General features: G+C 45.7%; 1 protein-coding gene across 4 annotated transcripts; it reads left to right on the forward strand.

The window, feature by feature from the left end:
- The first annotated feature begins 1,147 nt into the window (after positions 1 to 1,147).
- Positions 1,148 to 11,871, forward strand: LOC101708995 (zinc finger protein 304). 4 transcript variants are annotated; one of them, XR_015447262.1, is made up of 5 exons: positions 1,148 to 1,563; positions 3,669 to 3,795; positions 10,197 to 10,321; positions 10,583 to 10,652; positions 11,681 to 11,776. XR_015447262.1 is itself a non-coding variant. In XM_021246230.2 (4 exons), the coding sequence occupies exons 1-4, from the start codon at positions 1,534 to 1,536 to the stop codon at positions 11,691 to 11,693; spliced, it is 240 nt and encodes a 79-aa protein (XP_021101889.1). In that variant the 5' UTR covers positions 1,148 to 1,533; the 3' UTR covers positions 11,694 to 11,871. The 4 variants fall into 4 exon arrangements, 2 of the variants coding, with proteins under 2 accessions (XP_021101889.1, XP_087057017.1); XM_021246230.2 differs by lacking the exon at positions 10,197 to 10,321 and having other exon boundaries at positions 11,681 to 11,871; XM_087200891.1 differs by lacking the exon at positions 10,583 to 10,652 and having other exon boundaries at positions 11,681 to 11,853.
- Positions 11,872 to 16,792: the final 4,921 nt, after the last annotated feature.

Consider the following 16,792-nt stretch of genomic DNA (forward strand, 5'->3'; position numbering starts at 1 on the left):
GACAAATATAATAGCCTCCTTATGTTTAACACTTTGCACCAGTTAAGCACCTTTCAAGTCACTTTCCATGAGGTAAGTTGCAGTAGTTTTAATTTGAGCCACTGGACTGTGCTTTTTTTTTGGTACCGGGGATCAAGCTCGGGACCTTGTGCTCGTGAGGCAGGCGGTGGAACCACTGAGCTAAATCCCCGGCCCCTGTTTGTTTGTTCTTGACTTTTAAAGAGCTTCAGTTCTCACCCTTGCGGTAAGTCCCCACCCCCAGGAATTCTTGGCCAGAAGGTGGAGGCTGGGGCCAGAGAATTGTATTTTGATGTTTGCAGTGATGCTAATGCTGAGAAAGTAGTGTCAGGTAAAAGGCCCAAGACCAAGACCAGACCGGGCCACAACAAGCCTTTATGAGGGGAATAGATCTGCCAGGCTGTCTCTGAACAAAGAAGAGACAGAAGCAATATGGCCGGGGCAGGGAGAGTCTTTTATAGAGACTGGGGGGGGGGGTTGTAGAGCGGGGGTTGAGTGAGGTAGTGACTAGGGAATGGAGGAGCCGGTGACGTCACTAGGTGTAGGAGGTGAGCGAGTATTATTAGGTTACTCTCTAGGAGGGAACAGGGGCTGGGAAGAAGGGTTTATTCTTTGGTGGGCGCAACCACCTTGGCATGATGTCACACAGGGGAGGGGGCAAGACACCATAGGAAGAGGGCAGCTACCATACATAATAGCTGCTGAGGTAGTGGGAGACCTATCAAGTAGGGGCCCAAATTTTGGAATCAATAAATTAGAGGGATGTTTAACGTTACTATACAAAAGCCCCACATCTTTTTCCGCAGGTAAGATTTTAAATTTCTCTCCCGAAGCTGAGAGAGATAAAGTAAGAGTCCTGCTGGAGATTTCTGAGGCATAGCATTGTCTCAAGTAACCAGGAAATCCGGTGAATCCCCTATAAGAGGAACTTGGTGCTCCAACATGGTATTTCATTAGCTCTTTTTCTTTTTCTGCTTTCTCGGAGATCCGGAAGGTGGGAGGGTGGGCGACCTGGATAACCAGTAGGTTACTCACCGCTTGGGTAAACGTTAAGCAACCGACTACATTACCCAGAACTCTGTGCGGAGGCTATTAGCCAGTCATAGCACAGATCTTGGCATTTCCAGTTTCTCTTGGAGGAAGGGGAGGGACTTCCGGCGTGGGGCTTGTGACGTTTTCGTCTGCGTCGAGTCTGTCTGCACCGGCCAGGAACCCCTGGTTACCAGGTTGGGTCCCTTGCTGCCCAGCTCCTGTGAGCCTGGAGGCAAGGACAGTAAGAGACAGGCTCTTTCTCCGTGTGTGTGTGTGTGTGTGTGTGTGTGTGTGTGTGTGTGGCCCGGGACCTCCGCTGCAGCAGGGTGACCTCGCGGGGTCGTGTCCACCAGGCTGCGCTTTTCCCGAGGCCTGTGCACCTGTCCTCTGCACTTCTCCCACGCCGAAGGAAGAGTGGGGTTCGATCGAGCCCTCGAGGAACATCCCGTGGACCTCTGCTTTTCACCTCTGGTTCCACCTCTGATGGCGACCGCGAGGATGGACCGGGCTCAGGTGAGTAGAAGGTCCTTCCGGCCCTCACTGTCCCAGACGTAGGGATTCGTGTGTGCTGGGTGCTTCGCCTTCTTCCTTTTCTCCTTGAGTATAAACTTCGAGGGAAGTCAGTGGACTATCAGTGAGTGGAGAAGTTCGAATTTCTAGGATCCATGGGACGAGATGTGGAGGAGCTTCCAGGGCACAAATGTATAAATCCTTGGCCATTGGAATGAATTAGGAGTGTTACAGGTGCTGGCATTCTCTAGTCTGATGAGAAAAGAAAACAGTGGTTCATGGTCTGGCCTATAACTGACCTAAAAAGCTGAGGTTTACTTCTGAGGGTGATGGGAGCCATGAAAGGTTCACTAGAGAGATGGAGATGCTCAGACACATCTAATAGGATTTCTTAATAGGAATTAATGGGGTTAATTTCTATTAATAGGAACTCTTAATAGGATTCTTAATAGGATTTCCTATTCTTAATAAGATAGCTGTGAATAGGATTTCACTGGCTGCAGAGTGGGGATACTGGGAGTTTTGGCTGTGGGTATAGAGGAAAGAGTCTACTGCTCAGTGCTGATGATGGGTGGCCAGTTGTGGAAGTGAAACGAATGTATTTTATATGGTCTTTAAGTAGGCTTACCAGATTTTCTGAGGAGACCTTGTTATTCAGGCACTCACAGACTGAAGGTTCTCTCTCCATCTGAGTCTGGGGGTCTACAGAGAGGGTCTCTTCAAGCTCAGTGTCCTGAGTCCAGGGCAGAGTTATAGGGAGTAGTTCTCTTTCTTGGCTCCCATGGATGAGGAATGCAAGGGTTCATTAGCCCTAGGAACTGACATGTGTAAATGCTTGTAGGTAAGATGGCGTTTGGGGTGTGGAACCAGAAGTCTTAATTTTGTCTGTGGGAAGCAGAGCAGGGATAGATATTAGGCAGGAATGGCAGATTGGAAAGCAGAGCCTATATTCTGAGTGTGGTGAAAATGATGGAAGATTTGGAGCAGAGGAGGGAGATGATTTGATTCCAATATTAAAAGTCTTCCCTGGCTCTGAGGTTGAGAATGGACTGTGGACATTGGCAAGGAACCTACTACAATATTGTTGTTCTAGTCTGTCTCCACCACCAGAGGTGTGATATGGAAATAATGGAAATTTAATTTCCTTTTTTCAAGTGGGGTGACCATATTTTGTGACATAATGGGGAAAATGTGAAGAACTGTGGATGACTCCAAGGGTTTTTTTGTTTGTGTGTTTATTTGTAGTGCTTTAACTGTTAGAATGATGGAAGTGCCATCAACTGAGATGGACAAGTTCCTGGCTGGAATGGTTTTAGTGGTTTTGTCAGGAAGTACCTAGGTGCTGTTTTGTTGAAGAACTTCCAGACACCTCTTTGTTGACATACTATATGTCAAGGTTTTTCACTCTGGAGAGTGGTTCTTTTGAAGAAATTCAAAAGGAGACTCCAAAATAGAGTGTAACATAGAGCTATGGGAGTGTCAAGATGGCAGTGTCATTTGACAGTAAGCAAGATGAAAGAGAAAAGGGAACTGGCTCTGTTGTTTTGGTACCTAGGTGGCTGTGGTACCTGTAGTAAAGACAGGTGACTAGTTCTGTAACTGTGTGCATAGTGGCCTGTTGGAATGCCATGGAGATGTGTTTAGTATGGGCCAAGAGTTTGTCGGTGTTGCTAGTGGTTTCAGAGATGAGGAAAGTGTGGTCCTAAGAGTGAAGTGCATGTTGGGATGAGTGTACACTGACACCCTCATGACCCTAAGATTGATGGCTTCTGGGACAAAGTTCAGCTGGGTTTGGTTGTGTCTGGCAGGCACGTTCTGGACATACTTGCATAACTGCTTGGTAGGAGAGTATCCGGGACCCTTCCTGCCAAACAGAGTTTAGGCAGTGCCTCTCCTTGCACTTGCTTGGTTCTTCTGAAGGCTGGACACAGTAGGGAGAGAGACATAAGGAGACAGCAGGCACTAGCGGTGCTAAGGGCTGACCTCATCTCTGATTTGTAAATCTTGGGAAGAGACTGACCAAGGGCTGCCTACAGTTGTGTTGATCAGAAGGGGGGTGGCTTTGGGGAGATGTGCTGCCCATAGGTTCAACTGTCATGTCATTCTAGGGCCACGTGACCTTTGAGGATGTGTTCGTGTACTTTTCCCAGGAGGAATGGGAGCTTCTTGAGGAGGCTCAGCGATTCCTTTACCATGATGTGATGCTGGAGAACTTTGCACTTGTGGCTACACTGGGTAAGGCTCTTTCTTAGGTTTCTATTGCTAGTTGGTAAATTACCCAAAGTTTAATGGCTTAAAACAATAGAAATTATCTTTTAATTGCAGCACTTTAGATCTCTGGTCACAGTTTGTGTGGGTGCTTTTGGCTCAGAGCTTGCATGGTTTCATTCAAACTGTGAGCCAGAGTTGTGTCCTCTGAAGCCTGTTTTGGGAAGAGTCTACTCACAAGCTTGAGCATCATCAACTCCTTAGTAGTGGATGGCCAGAGGCCTCTCTCAGTTCCTGGTCTTGTCTTTTCAGCTAACATGTGCTTGAGTAAGTAAGCAGGAGATTGCCCAGGATGAAAGCTCAGGTTGTAGCTTAATCTTGAAAGTGACATTCCATTACTTTTTCTGCATCTTGTTTCTTAGAAATGAGTCAGACAGTGCAGTCTGTAAGTCTCTTCCCTTAGAGGCTTCTGGGAAGGATAGAGTAGGAGGTAGGATCCCTGGTGCCTGTCTTTGAGGTTACCATCCACAGGCTGCCACACTCACTCCCTTGTCCTTGGTGGGGTTCGATCCTCCCTCAGGGACAGCTGTTGGTGTCCAGCCAGATCTGTGACTCTTCCCTCCCTTCCTCTGTTTTTTCATTCTTGTGTGTGTTTCCAGTTGCCATATGTAGGACCCTAACCATGCTCCACAAATACTATTCCTTTGAACTACACTGTTACCCCTCCTTCTCTTCTTGAGTTCCCAGAGTAGGTGCTGTGAGTCTAGAGTTGGGCTGTGTGCAGTGTCCTCTCCCTTCCTGAGTAGTCCCCAGCAAACTCTCCCAAAGCCTTATAGGAAATGGTAAGGGATAATCGGATTTTTCAACATTACCAGTGGATTCTATAGAGCTTGAAGACTCACTGTCCTGGTGCCATCTTCATGGCTGACACATGTATTTCCCAGGTTTTATGCTCATTTTCTTCCTGATATCCTGGGGAATGAATGTTCGTGAGGGTTCGAGTTGCTCTGGCATCAGGCGTCTGGAGTCATAACCACCAACATTGCCCCTGCATAGCTCTAGTGTGTTTTGTTCAGTTTCTCCTCCTAGCACACTAAAACAAGCAAAATCCCTGGTGTGGTGTGTGGAGCTTTGTGACCTGACCTGGTTACTGTCAGTGTTGGGAATGTGAATGATGCGTTTGCTATTTGCTAGAGAGAAACCACATACATTTGGGCTTGGGTGAAGTCACTTTTATTCCGACCCTTATAAAAGCCCCTCTTAGGCCCGGATCACAGGGTCTTCTTGGTGGTGTTCCTGTTGCCCTCGACACAGTGTTGTAATCAAATCCCCAATAAACTGTGTTCTCTGCCCTTGCAGATGTTTCTGTGTCTCCATTCTCTCAGCACCTTGCGGCCAGTTCTCATACACTGGCAGTGGGTATTTGCAGGACAGTTAACAAATCAGACAAGAACCCAGGAAAATGGTTAAGAAGAAGGAGGCAAACAATAGTTAGAGGACATTGTGCAGTCTTGGTAGACTTATGGAAGAATTTGAAACTCCAACAATTCCAACCTTTTTTTCTCCTCCTCCTGTAGAAGATTGAGGAAGTCCTGCTCTCTAGAGTTGCTGTCAATGCTGAGTGGATTCCCTCAGGAGTGGGGCCATAGTTGCCCGAGAATAAGGAATGTAATGGGTGATCAGAGGCCTCAAATACAATACATTATTTACTGTATTTCCCCCAAAATAAGACTGGGTTTTATATTAGTTTTTTGCTCCAAAAGATGCACTAGGGCTTACTTTCAGGGGATGTCTTTTATTTTTTCCATGTACAACAATCTACATTTATTTATGTATAACTATACATTTATTTATTCATGTACAAAAATCTACATTTATTCAGGTACAATCATGTCATCTTCTGGAACATTGTCATAACTCTCCAAACCCAGATTTCCAGCCTGAATTTCTTACGACTCCATTTCCTGTAGAACCATTGGCCCTAATCTCTTATGTCCAGCAACAGAGCTCTCCTTAAATGAGCACTTTTTATCCATGTAGCCTGCTCATAGTCCATTGGCAACACAGCTGTCAGTGATTTTATCCCATGAATTCTTCACCCAAGTCATGACTTCTTGCAGGCTAAGCTTCACAAAGTTTCCATTAAGTCAAGTGTTAATGGAAGACTTCCAGGACAGGAATGCAATAAAAAAGTGATGACACTTGAGAATGATGGTCCACACAAAAGCAAGGAAAAATTGCAGGCCCCAAAATTCAGAAAGTGTTCCTTTATTTCACACAAGTGCATTAAGTAGGTCTGTTACAACACATGGCATATTGAATTATGAAGATTCTTATGAGACACAACCACATTCATTTGTTATCAGTTGTGCACATTATTCATTTGTTGAGTCTGTACTCTGGTCATTCGGCAATAAGTTTCAAGTTCATCTGTTCAGGTAGGTGTTTACCTCTCATCCAAAGGCGCCTGCTTGGGCATTTATAAATATTTAACTATAATGTATATTATTTAAGTATTAATGTCTATTAATTTATATTCAATTATATATTAATATTTTATAATTTAATACATCCATCCTATGTTGAAATGAATATACTAAATGCATCCATCTGCCTGATGATTTTAACTGGGGCTTATTTTTGGGATAGGGCTTATATTACAAACATCCTGAAAAAAATCGTGCTAGGGCTTCCTTTCCAGTTAGGTCTTATTTTGAAGAAATATGGTACTTGTTCTTCAATAACAAGAACCACAGGTGCTGAATGTGTGCTAATTCACAGCAATCCTGGGAAGTTACTGATAGATATGGGGGGTAAGGCCATCAGAGTGAAGTAAGCATTGTTGCATCTGGGAAGTGGGAATACATCCCCTGTTCTACATGTGGTAGTGATCTTCCTGGCCCCTGGAAACATTTTAGGGATGGTTACTCTAGTTGGAAAGACATTGTAGACCTCAGTGAGGAATTTCAGCTAATTGCCAGGTAGGAAAGGGAGTATTGAGGTCCAAAGCAAAATGGGATTCTGTTAGCCTTCATGTTCCAAGGAGGGTAGTGACTAGAAGACAGTTTAAACTGCCAGGTGGGCTTGCTGAGATTGGAGAAATGATAAAAAGAATTAGAATGGGTTGGAATTTTATGACTAGCTCAAAGTGCACCCAGTACCCTTCTCTGGCTGATGAAGAAGCCAGATGGGGCTTGGAGAATTGACTATCAACCACAGGGAGCTAAATAGAATGAAACCTCCTACTTAACATTACTCAGGTCCTGGGAAAAATTGCATCCTCTGGCTGTGTGGATGCTGCCTGGAGCTGGCTCATGTGCTTTCAGCCTTTGATCACAAACCAACTTAAACCAGCTCACCTTCCCTTGAGAGGGAGGACGGTGGACATTCCATGTACTGTCTCAGGGAGTCTGTGCGGTCCTGCTCTCTTCTGACAGTGGTTTGGGACCTCTCTGTCCTCACTTCCAACTCCTTTTGTCTGGTCTCATTACACTGATGGTATCATGCTAACTGGTGCAGGTTGTGCCCTTAACAGGACTGACTAGACCCACTCTGCATTCAACTACACATGAGGGAGTGTGCTGTCCACCCCAACCGGACAAGAAGTTCCTTAGAGTGGTCTGGTGGTCTGGGCAAGACCCACGTGATTCCAGGGACAGTGCAAGATCAAGGGCAAACCTTCCCCATCTCCATGTGGTAAAGGGTAGACAGGCTTTTCTGTGGTCCTGAGTTATTTGCAGGCATTCATTCCTTGTCTGACTCTAGTCCATTCCCACTGTATTGGCTAATTAAGAAGAGTCACATGTAACTGGAATGGGCCTCAGCAGGAAGCATTTGAAAAGGCAAGGAGAACTATCAAAAGCCTCTTCCTCCAGCCTTGTGGGCCACCTTGAGGTGAGAGACAGCCATGTGAGCGTGCCAAGGTCAGAGCGCCTACAGTGGCATCGAGGAGCAGAGCTACCCCCAGGGCAGAGGAAGTGAACCTTCCAGGCTGCCGTACCACTGCCCCCAGCGCCCAGGAGGTGAGCCACTTGGGCGCCAGCAGCACACATCCCCCCTGCCCCCGACCCTGTTGAAATGAGAAAAGGCAAGGATTGTGAGAGCCCAGGGGTATGCTCTGGACACCTCTGTCAGGTATGCCAATGCAATTAGATGTCACCAATACCCCCAGATAGCATGTTGGGCTCTCTGGTGAAAAAGTAAGGACAAAACTTACTTCTAGGTTTATAGTCACAGCTGTAGAAGGGATCTAATGCTAGAAACACCCATTTGGATCAGTTTTGCAGTGTACAGGTGGAATATCTGACTAGTACTTTGCCAGTCACAATGCAAACTGGCCTACCTAGAAAAGGATGCATAGCCTGTTTCACCAGCCTCAGTCTACTGTGGCACAGACCCCCTACTCCAAACGAGTGGTATTGAATATATACAACAACACAGTGTCCTCTCCAGTAGCTCATTACCTCCCAAACTGATGGTATTGGCCTTGTTATCAATGAAGCTGCCACTGGGTGCCCCAGGACCTTTGGTGTCGTAAGTACAGGAGTGGGTGGCACCCACATCTAAACACTTGGTGCGCAGATGTGTCAAACAGGAGGAGCCCAAGTATCTGAAAAGTGCTGTGGTACAACTCACCTCTGCTGCCATCTGACTTGTGGGAGGAAATCCGAGCATCGGTGGGCAGGCTGTAGACAGTGTGGCTGGAATAACTCACGAGCCATGGCCAGGGCTATGCTGAAAGGTTGGCATTGAACTGGGACCTCACACTGGATGTGCAGGGGCAAGAACAGTGTCTACACTAGGAGAGCTTTTCTGGGGAGCCACAGCGTGGGGACAGATGTGGGAACCAGTGGATGAACCAGGGCTAAAAGTGACTGTCTAGCATGTGCTGCTTGGAAAGACACAGGTGGATCCTCTGCTGAGGTGCAGGCCTTGTCCCTGACCCAGGCTGTGGACAGAAAAGTGCTAATATACGTAGGGTGGGCCATACCAAGGGGCAGAATTACTCTGAAATAGAGTGGCTTCTTGGCAGCTGCAGCCCTATGTCAGGTGTGTTCACACCTGTGGCCCTGTCATTTCACCCACAAACAGGACTAGTTCTGGCTGTGCAGCCCTTACGGAACTGGTAGGTTGATTAAATTGGCTCTTTGGAAACAATAACGGCATGAATATGCCTTGACCTGTATAGGTAAAGCTACAGGACTCATGCAAGCCTTTCCCAGCAAGAAAACTAAGCCATCACTGTCTAAGGCTTTGAGAGGTTGTGTTGTAGGAGTTCCTGTATGGCGGAGCCGTGCCTGGGGACCTGGTTCCCGGATGTGCTCTCCAGGATTGGGCCTTCCCAGGCTGTATCATGACACTTCCCACTGTGCTAAAACCCCCAGGAAGCTAGGTGGCGGAGAACAAGAACAGCTTATTAAAACAACAGATATGGGTCCTATTTGGTAAACCCAGCTTGGCCAGCTGGACTGATGACCTTGGAGAAACACTGATAAATTCAGATACCCACAGAGCTAGGACACCTGCCGTTTATGAGCACCCGAGGGCTCTGGACCCCATCCTAAGCACTACACATGCCCACACCTTATGTCCCAATGCCACAGTTGATACAAAGAGAGTGGTGGTGGTTTGCAAACTGCAAGCATTAAATTGAGAGAAGGGGACAATTAAGTAGAGGCTCAGTAACTTTCCCTCCATCCTCCCCAGAATTGGTTTTCTCAGTGCAGTGTGAGGAGCCTCTGGCCCAGTTGGCACTGTCAGTCCTATTGGACTCTGGCCCTGTGGTCGTGAAGTATGCCCTGAGTGGGCTAAAGGGCACACCCTGGGGGTCTGCACTCAGCCTCTTGTATGGCTGCTGTGGTGCCATTTCTTTTGGAATCACTTAATAGCCTTGTCCTGTTGACCATGTGTGACCTGCTCTTCTGCCTCGGGCTATCTGCTGCAGTTCTGGTGCTGTCCTGGTGGATGGTACAAGTTTACTTTTACAAGTTTCTGTTAGACATTTATTTTTCTGTTCATAGTTGGAGTCTTGCTGTTTTTCCTGGAACCTGTGTGGTTAACGAGCCTGAGTTCATGCTTTGTGTGGCCCTGTCCCTCCTGTAAGGATCTACTAGGCTGTTGGTTTGGTTTCTGGGGCTCCTTGTTATTTTCATTTGCATAATGAGTCTCTGTCTCTTTGTCCACGAACCCCTGCTGTGGCTGTGGACTCTGTTCACACACTGGACAAACAGCCTCATGCCATATCACCAACACAGTGCTAAAACCCTTTATAGGCTCAGGGCACATTGAGGAAGAGGGAGACGTGAGATTGTAAGATTCAGTTCTGAGGGGCAGAATGCAGGGATTCAGCTTGAGGGGTCTGGAGACTCCTTGAGTCATTGCCACCATGACTGCCCCTGAGTGCCCTTGCTCTGGGTTTCCTCTCACAGTTTTCTGGCACGTTGTAAATCAGCAAAGCCGTTACAGTGGCGTGTGGAACTTCAGGATTGGGTCCCCATGCCATTAGCACCAGGAAGATGCCCGATGTTCTTGATCTTAGCTTGAGATAAATCAGGTAAGCTCTGGGTGAATGAAGTCATTTTTCCTGACCAAGGGTATCAGCCACTTCCCTCTGACCCAGATCTTTCAGATCTGCTGGTCTTGCTGTCGCTTTGCCCAGTTCTGTCAGCAAGTGGCTAATAAATTGCAAGCTGTAATCTTGTCTGCCTCTTTTTTTTGTTTTGTTTTTGGTACTGAGGATCGAACTCTGGTCCTTGTGCTTGTGCAGCAGGTGGTGAAACCACTGAGCTAAATCCCTGGCCTCTTCTTTTTTCAGTGTCATGGCACCTTGTGTCGGTCTCAACCACTGAAACCAGGCTTTTCAGAACACTGTGCCAGAATTCGAGGTACTACGTAGCCACTGCTTATGGGAGTGCCAGAGCTATTCTGCCACCCACCCCACTTGGGGATTCCTTTCTTAACACTTTGTTTTCTCCACTGTGGGATGGGCTTACCTGGGACACTCACCTGTTCTTTGTTTTCCTTAAAACGTTCACCCTCCAGATCCCATGTAATTGCCCAGTTGGAGAAGGGCAGAAAGCCCAAGTGTCTGGCAGGGAAGATACTACGTTAGTCACAGTGGAAAAGGTCCAGTGAAGGCCTGGCCTTGCTGCATGGGAGCTGGGGCAGGTGCCATGTTAGGACTGGGTTCATATTGAAACTGTAGTCTGATTTTGTTCGGCAGTGTTTTGTTGCCAAGGCCCATAGCAATACTTCATTCCTATTTTTCCTTCCCCAATCTTCTCCCTTTACCCATTCATCATTTTTCCCCTGACTTCCATCTCTTGGTAAATTTGCCACCCTGTGGCCACCATGAGTCATTCACTATCCTTGTTTCCCCTCTAATGCTCCACAACACTGGCCTCCCTTAATGTGTCATGAGTTTTGCACCTTACCTAGTCCTTAAGAATCAACTACTTGAGCCAGGTGTGGCAGTGCACGTCTGCAATCCTAGCACTCAGAAGGCTGAGGCAGGAGGATCACTGTGAGTTGAGGCCAGCCTGGGGTACATAGTGAGTTCAAGGCCAGTCTGAACTACACAGTAAGACCCTGTCTCAAAAAAAAAATCAGCTATTTACTTGCAGTCAGATTCTTTCTGACCTAGACACATCCTTCTGCCCAGAGCTCAACTGACTCCTGCAGCTCAAGCCCTGCAGTACCCCTTCTGCAGAGGAGTGAACTAGATACATTCCCTCTACCTGTCATGGAGCTCCTTTAGTCTTGAGATCTGTCAGACCTAGGACTGAAAACTGGCTCTTCCATACACTGATCCTGGCTTCCTCATCCTTCCAGCAAGCCAGCATACTCTCATTGTGGTAGGGCTTCTGCTTCCCAGCTAATCAACACGCTCCTCACCAGATTTCTTTGCTTTCAGGTTGTTGGTGTGAAGCAGGAAATGAGGAGGCATGTTCTGAGCAGAGCATTTCTGTACAAAAAATGTCACAGATCAGGACTGAGTCAGGTCTTTTCTTCCAAAAAGCCCACCCCTGTGTGATGCATGATACACTCTTGAAAGCCATTTTGCACCTGGATGAATACCAGGGCTCATATGCTATGCAGAAACTGCACACGTGTGAGCGATGTGAGAGAGGATTTTCATTCATTGCAAAATTTTACCATCACCAGAGGTGGCATTGTGGAGACATTCCCTCTTGGGGGAATGATGGACTGGCCTCATCCGTGAAGAGCTGCACAGCCCGTGTGTTAGGGATACCTGTTGTGTCCAGGGAGGCCGGGATTGACTTGCTGAACAGCACTGGCCTCTTCCAGCCCTGGACCCCACACAGTGAAGTGATTGCATGGAGAAGGAATGAGTGGATGGAGTCTGTCCCAGCCAGCTCCAGTGTTGGCCAACCCCAGGAAGACCATCATGGACAGATGATTTTCAGTTGCAGGAATGATGGAAAAGTCTTCCTAAATACTGTTCCTCTTCATGACAGCCAGACAACTCAGACTGAGTCGAGTCCCTTTAGATGCCTACCATGTGGAAATGTGTTTGAGCAGAAGTTAAGTCTTTTCAATCACAGAGAAATCCACAGTGGAAAAAGAGCTCATGTGTGTAAGTGTGGAAAGACCTTCATTCACCCGTCTCACCTAAAAATGCACCAGGATTGCCACACTGGAAAAAGACATCACATGTGCAGTGAATGTGGAAAAACCTTCAGCCGTAAAGACACACTTGTTCAGCACCAGAGAGTTCACACTGGAGAGAGGCCTTTTAAGTGCAGCGAGTGTGGCAAAGCCTTCAGCCGTAAAGACACACTTGTTCAACACCAGAGATTTCACACTGGAGAGAGGCCTTACGAATGTAGCGAATGTGGGAAATTCTTTAGCCAAAGCTCTCACCTTATTGAGCACTGGAGAATTCATACTGGGGCAAGGCCTTATGAGTGCACTAAATGTGGGAAATTCTTTAGCCATAAATCCAGCCTCGTTAAACATCAGCGAGTCCACACAGGAGCAAGGTCTTACGTGTGCACCAAGTGTGGGCATGCTTTCAGCTGTAAAGACACACTTGTTCAGCACCAGATAATTCACACTGGAGTGAGGCCTTATGAATGCAGCCAGTGTGGGAAGGCCTTCAGCCGTAAGGACACCCTCGTGAAACACCAGAAAATCCACACTGGAGAAAGGCCTTATGAGTGCAGTGAATGTGGGAAGTTATTCAGACATAGCTCCAACCTTATTGTACACCAGAGAATTCACACTGGGGCAAAGCCTTACGAGTGCAGTGAATGTGGAAAGTGCTTTAGCCACAATTCTAGCCTCATTCTGCACCAGAGAGTTCACACTGGAGCAAGGCCTTATGTGTGCAGTGAGTGTGGGAAATCCTACATTAGTAGCTCTCACCTTGTTCAACACAAGAAAGTTCACACCGGAGCAAGGCCTTATGAGTGTGCTGAATGTGGGAAATTCTTTAGCCGCAACTTTAGCCTCCTTCTCCACCAGCGAGTTCACACTGGAGAAAGGCCTTATGTCTGTGATGCATGTGGGAAGGCCTACAGCAGGAGCTCCCATCTTGTGCGGCACCACAGAGTTCACCGTGGAGAGAGGCCTCACACATGCAGCTTTAGTGATCCTTAACTGCATCTCTTCATCTTGTTTTGCATAAAAAATTCACACAAGACAAAGGCCCATAAATGCAGAAAATCGCAATTTCCTCTTTCTTGCTCACTAGAGAAGAGCTCTGCATGCCCTCTGGAGACAACCTCGCAGGTGAACTTGTCCATTTTTATGTCCATCCTGGGCATGGGGAGACTCCAGTAAGCACTACGTATGTGGGAAGTTGTCATGAGGTGCACCAGACTCAGTACCGTCCAGGGCTCTTGGCAGTTATGTCACTGCCGGTACCTGTGGTGGGACCCATCATATGCTGCCAGCTGTGTGTGTTGGGCCCTCGGTTCTCAATGAAGGCAGACATCTGCTCACTCTTCTGTTCTCTGTGGGAATCATGATTATTCTGAGCCCACTGGGGTCCTCATTTCCTCTCTCATGGCTAAGTTCTGAGTGGCCATGATCTAACTCTGGCATGAGGGATCTGAGCTAGGGTCTGCTGGGGATTACCAGGAAAAATTCCCATTGGCAGTGTTGACCATGAACACAGTAGTCATTGAAATCACCCAGCCTTGCAAATTCCCTGTTCCATGATGTAATTTATGCAGTGGCAAATGTTATATATTATGTCATCCTTTCCTCTTGGTTCTGTGTACTATGTGGAGTGGATTGAGAAAAAATAGTCTTCTGCCAGTGTGAAGAGAGGCATACCTTTTGTGGCACAAATTTTATTTTCTTGATCATGGGTTGGCCAAGAAAAGTTCTCAGTCTAGTTTGACTTAATGTACACTGTTGTAGGCCTGCTAGAAAAGACTGAAGAGCTTTATGTGCCTAATTCTGTGGCTTGAATGTAAAGGTCTCCTGTGAGCCCAGTGTTCATTCTGAGGAAGGTGTAGCTGCTGTGAAAATCTCCCATGCTTCTGGAAGCAACATGAGTTGATTCCCTTAGGTGTAATATTCCCTAACACTGTTGAGTGATTACTGTCTCCTAGACCTGTACAGGAGCCAGTCTCTAATATCCAGAGTTCCATAGGCAAGTGCCATAGGTTGTAAGACCTGCACAGCAAGGTGAGAATCATTGGTACAGAAACTCTGAAATAACAGTAGGGGTGACTGGCAAATATTGATTTGTCCTTTCGATAAGACTGTCTACAATATCCATGTGATTATGGCTGTGTGGGATGAGGATGTACAGAAATTCTCAAAGTCTCTAGACATTGCTATTTCCTGGGGCCACAGCTATTGTGAGAGTAAATAAAGGTTTGTGGATTTTTGTAGCTCTGTGGCCTGTTGACCTTAAGGCCATCACTGCACAGGTGCTTCTCTGACCTCAGAAGAGACATGGTGCTCCCTGACCTCACTTTCACTCCTTGTAACTGAAGTGGGTATGAACTTTATTGTTCTCCAAGTTTTGCTTATACTGAGGCAGAGATCACTCTCCTAAATTGAGAGAGGGATACAGTACAGCCAAAGTAGTTGGCACATCTGATTTTCCATGAGGAGTCAGATGATATTCCATCCTCAGCCTGAATATTTAGTTCTTAACAGCTTTATTGAGATATGATTAACACTTAATACACTACAAATAGGTAAATTATAAGATGTGCACCCTTTCAGCATGTGTGTTTGAAATTGCCATAATCAAGATAATGAATATATCCAACAGAAGCAAAAGATTCCTTGTGTCTCTTTATAATCCCACCCGTCCTTCTTATTCCCCCCACATTTACAAATAACAGGAGGCATTTTATATAAAAAAAGAAACCATGGTATATATTTTTTTGAGGTTGGGGGCTCTAGATTTTTTTCATTAATCATCACTATTTTAAGATTAATCCATATTGTTGCATGAACCAATAGTTTGTTAATTTGTATTTCTGAGCAGTATTCCATTGTATAACACAGTTAAAATCCATTTAGTTTTTAATAGATGTTTGGGTTGTTTCCAGTTTTTTACTATTATAAATAAAGCTGCTATAAATATTTGCATTCGAGTTATGAGAGACTAATATTTCATTGCATTGATATGCCACTTTTTGTCTATTCACTGATTGAAAGTTGTATCAGCTGCTTTCAAGTTTTGGCAATTATGAATAAATCTACGACAAACATCTGTGTGCAGTTTCTCTGTGAACAACTTTTAAACTCTTTAGTTACCTGCTAGTGAGTGTGATTTGCTGGATTATATATTATGAGTATATTTATAATCATAAGCTGAGCTGTCTTTTATTTTATTTTTGGTACCTGGGATCGACTCGGGACCTTGTGCTTCTGAGGCAGGCACCTGAACCACTGAGCTAAATCCCTGGCCCATACGCTATCTTTTAAAGTGACTATACCACTTTGAATTCCAACCAGCAATGGATGACAGTTTTAGATTTTAGCCACTCAGATATACAGCATTATATCATTGTTGCTTTAGTTTGCCATTGCCTAATGACAGGTGATGACATCTTTTCACATTCTTTTTAAAGTGTCTTGCAGAGAAATTTTTCATCAAGTCTACCTTACCCAATTTTTCTTTCATGGATTTTATTTTCCATGTTTTGTTAGCTTTACATAATTATAAAAAATGGTTGATATAAAGTAGTTATGAGTAAAGAGAGGTTTATTTTGTGAAGGGTTCTAGAGGTTCATGTCCAAGATCAGGCATCCCTGTTGGTTTGGGCCTCTGCTAGGTGTGGAACATCATGGTGGGTGGGTGTGTTGGTCACATCTTGAGCCAACAAGAAGGGAGAGAAGGAAGAAGAGATGTGTGAGGGGGAGAATGCTGATACAAAACTCATCAAATCCTTTACAGCAGTGACTGGTGAGTGGTAGAATAAATGACTGTGAGGAACAAGGATTAATGTGAAAAATAGGAGCATCAAGAAAGATCAGGTCTTGGGCCGGGGATTTAGCTCAGTGGTTTCGCCGCCTGCTGCGCAAGTGCAAGGACCCGAGTTCGATCCCTGGTGCCAAAAAAAAAAAGAAAGAAAGATCAGGTCTTTCCAGAGATGTAAGAGAAGAAATGGCCTCACACAGTCCAGTCTCCAGGAGCAGTGTAACTTCAAAACTGATTACTAAATTATCCCTATGTTAATTTCAGAAAGGCACATTTTAAAAAGTAATGGAATTCCTAAGTGTTTTTAAATAATGTCCACCTGTAACCAAGTTGTTACATGGTAGTGTATTCATTTCTCTAGGAAAAATATGCTGAATAACTGAATAATTTTGTGCATCATTTTTCAGTTTACTGAGCTAGTTAGCAGAAAATACAGTGTTGCTATATTCTGCCTATCCATTACTGACCTAATCCCCAGTTTTTCTTTTTAACATTTACATTAGCGTGTTATCGGTTAGTGTCTTTCAGATCAAGGACTCTTCTTCAGTAATTAGGAGAAACACAAAATGGAAGTATACATGGAATGAGGGAACCCATGGAAGGGCATGG

The sequence above is a fragment of the Heterocephalus glaber genome, unplaced genomic scaffold (assembly GCF_053883595.1).
Source record: "Heterocephalus glaber isolate CG9 unplaced genomic scaffold, H.glaber_assembly_v1.0 deba00001745, whole genome shotgun sequence".
Classification (NCBI taxonomy): domain Eukaryota; kingdom Metazoa; phylum Chordata; class Mammalia; order Rodentia; family Bathyergidae; genus Heterocephalus; species Heterocephalus glaber.

What these genes read in the sequence shown, in the direction of transcription:
- LOC101708995 (XM_021246230.2), top strand. Translation starts at nt 1,534, where the DNA reads ATGGCGACCGCGAGGATGGACCGGGCTCAG. An exon ending in CGAGGATGGACCGGGCTCAG is followed by an intron (nt 1,564 to 3,668) that starts GTGAGTAGAAGG and finishes ATGTCATTCTAG; the next exon opens with GGCCACGTGACCTTTGAGGA. An exon ending in TGCACTTGTGGCTACACTGG is followed by an intron (nt 3,796 to 10,582) that starts GTAAGGCTCTTT and finishes TTCTTTTTTCAG; the next exon opens with TGTCATGGCACCTTGTGTCG.